Genomic DNA, 2,216 nt, shown 5'->3' with positions numbered 1-2,216 from the left:
TGCTTGGCGCTCATTGGCTGCTGCTCGCAAAACACACGCACGCACGCGCGCAAACACACACACACACACACACACACACACACACAGGAAGTGAAACGCCATTTCAAACTACAATTTTTAAAATTACGTCAGTAAGCGGACTTACTTTATGCTAACAAACAATGTATAAAATGCCATTGACATGCTAACGGTTAGCATCGATTGTTGCAGAGACAGATGGACCAAGAATATAACAATACTCATAGGCAGATCGTATAAAAGCTATTCAGATAAAAGTGTGTCTATTTAAAATGTCCAAAACATGGGCACAGTGGCCACGTTTGTTACCTGCAGTAGGCAGAAGCCGCAACGCCGCAAACGGCAAGTGGAAGACTGAGGCATCATGGACTCGGTTTCCAGATCTGAAGGCTGCAAATGAATGACAAATGTAAATTGCAAGCTTCGTTCCACTGAAGTTGGGACGTTGTGTTGTGCATCCCTTGTGAGGATAAGACGACGCATGGAAGTTTTTATGTGTGTGTGTGTGTGTGTGTGTGTGTATGTGTGTGTGTGTGTGTGTGGGTGGGGGGGGATTAAAGTTAACGCTGCGATGGCGCCATGACGTCACCTTGACAGTGTCCGCGAGGACGAAGCCCGGGTCCATGAGAGAAACGGCAAAGTACAGCAGCACCGACAATACCACCAGCAGGAAGAACAGCACAGGAACCGTCAGCTCGCCGCGCTCCTCGCACTGGCGCAAATCTCCACACAAACACAAACAGCATTTCGTATAGTTGTCAATAGTTATTAATTAAATGGAGCATCAGGCATGACGTGTAGGGGGGTCGGGCGAGGGGGACAATAAATGTGTGTCCATGAAGGAGGCGGTACGTGCGCCCAAAATACAAAGGAGTAACGTGTACATCGTTCCTGGGCGGCTGGGCGAGTAAATCGGGCGCACCTTTTCGACAACCGTTGAGGGCGAATTGCGGTTTCTTGCCATGGTGCGCTCCATTTGCTTACCCTAACGTCCAAAGTGACCAAGGGGAGTTCCAGTCTCAAATAGGCGATTCGTGCGCACTTTACACATATTTCGTGTTCATAAAATAACATTTGGTGACCGCAATTGAAATGTTCCCACAATCCTGTCATATTATGTTGCTCCGTAACTTCGCCGCATTCAAAACTACTTACCGGTGTTGTGCACGAACAGAATCAGCGTTATAACCCAGGTCAACACGGTGTGTGTGGCCCGAACCAGGAACCCGGTACGGAACATGTTTTGAACCATTTTATTCTAGAAAAATAATCAACCAATTTTGGACGGGTTCTCGTTCGTTAGCCACCCAGCTGGGATAGCCAGCTAGCTAACAACGAGGCTCCTTTAAAACAACATAACTACAACGGCGAGCGTAAAGGTAATTCGTTTAAATCCTACATCGTCGTATTTGCCTTATTATATGGAAGCTATGCGGTTGAGTGACAGCGCCACTACAAGATAAACGCGACATAATTTATGTGAACGTTATGGTGGAATGCTTTTCCGCTTCCACTTCCGTGTTGTTCTACGGACACTCGCGCAGGACAAAAGTCCAGAATCACGCAACTTCCGCGTTTTGTGCTGTAACTCCGGCGTGACCGACAAGTAAGACGAAGCAACACCAACATCCTACGTCATAGTCAGCCATCCATCATTCTCTCAACCGCTTTATCCTGGGAGGATGAGGGGGGCGCTAACCAGTGGCTCAGGGTGTCATCCTTTTCTCTCACTATATTCAAAGTGAAGGTAATGTTTGTTGCGGCGGGGACTACTGTGGGCCGTGGCGTGGTCCCCAATTGTTCCAAAATATATGCTGGAAAAACATGCAATTTTCTACAACGAAGAGCAAAACACGGAGAACACACCAGGAAACCAAGATAACTAACATCATAATCGTAAAAAAGACTATTATAAGATGAAAATAGATGAAAATGAAAACAATACTCCAGAAATGTGGAGAATATCATTTACTTTATATGAGATGGCACTAAACAATATTTCCTTTTTGCAAAATGTGTGTTTGTGTGTGTGTGTGTGTGTTTTTTTTTTTTAAATAACGTTGAAAACTGTAACCTGGAGGCAGTAGCAATTAGCTTCAACCAATGCTTTGTAAAAGTAGGTCTTGGTCTGGCAAAAGCTATTTCAAATTCAGACTCACAGCTGTATGTTGAAGACATATTGTCAGTAGGTTGGTGGA

At 45.4% G+C, this 2,216-nt stretch overlaps 1 protein-coding gene across 1 annotated transcript in view; it reads right to left on the bottom strand.

Moving 5' to 3' along the window:
- The window catches only part of LOC109526903 (probable palmitoyltransferase ZDHHC12), a gene marked incomplete at its 3' end in the record, with an annotated part of 14,985 nt that extends 13,418 nt beyond the window's left edge, over nt 1–1,567 (bottom strand). Inside the window, exons 1-3 of the mRNA XM_019888479.1 lie at nt 1,174–1,567; nt 608–741; nt 328–408 (exon numbers count right to left, since the gene is read on the bottom strand). Coding sequence (XP_019744038.1) covers nt 328–408; nt 608–741; nt 1,174–1,270 — 312 coding nt within the window. The remainder of the gene's footprint in view (nt 1–327; nt 409–607; nt 742–1,173) is intronic.
- Nucleotides 1,568–2,216: the final 649 nt, after the last annotated feature.

The sequence above is a fragment of the Hippocampus comes genome, unplaced genomic scaffold, assembly GCF_001891065.2.
Source record: "Hippocampus comes isolate QL1 unplaced genomic scaffold, H_comes_QL1_v1.1 scaffold128, whole genome shotgun sequence".
Taxonomy (NCBI): Eukaryota; Metazoa; Chordata; class Actinopteri; order Syngnathiformes; family Syngnathidae; genus Hippocampus; species Hippocampus comes.
Note: the sequence above shows the minus strand (reverse complement) of the source record. Positions and strands in the feature narration are given on the sequence as shown.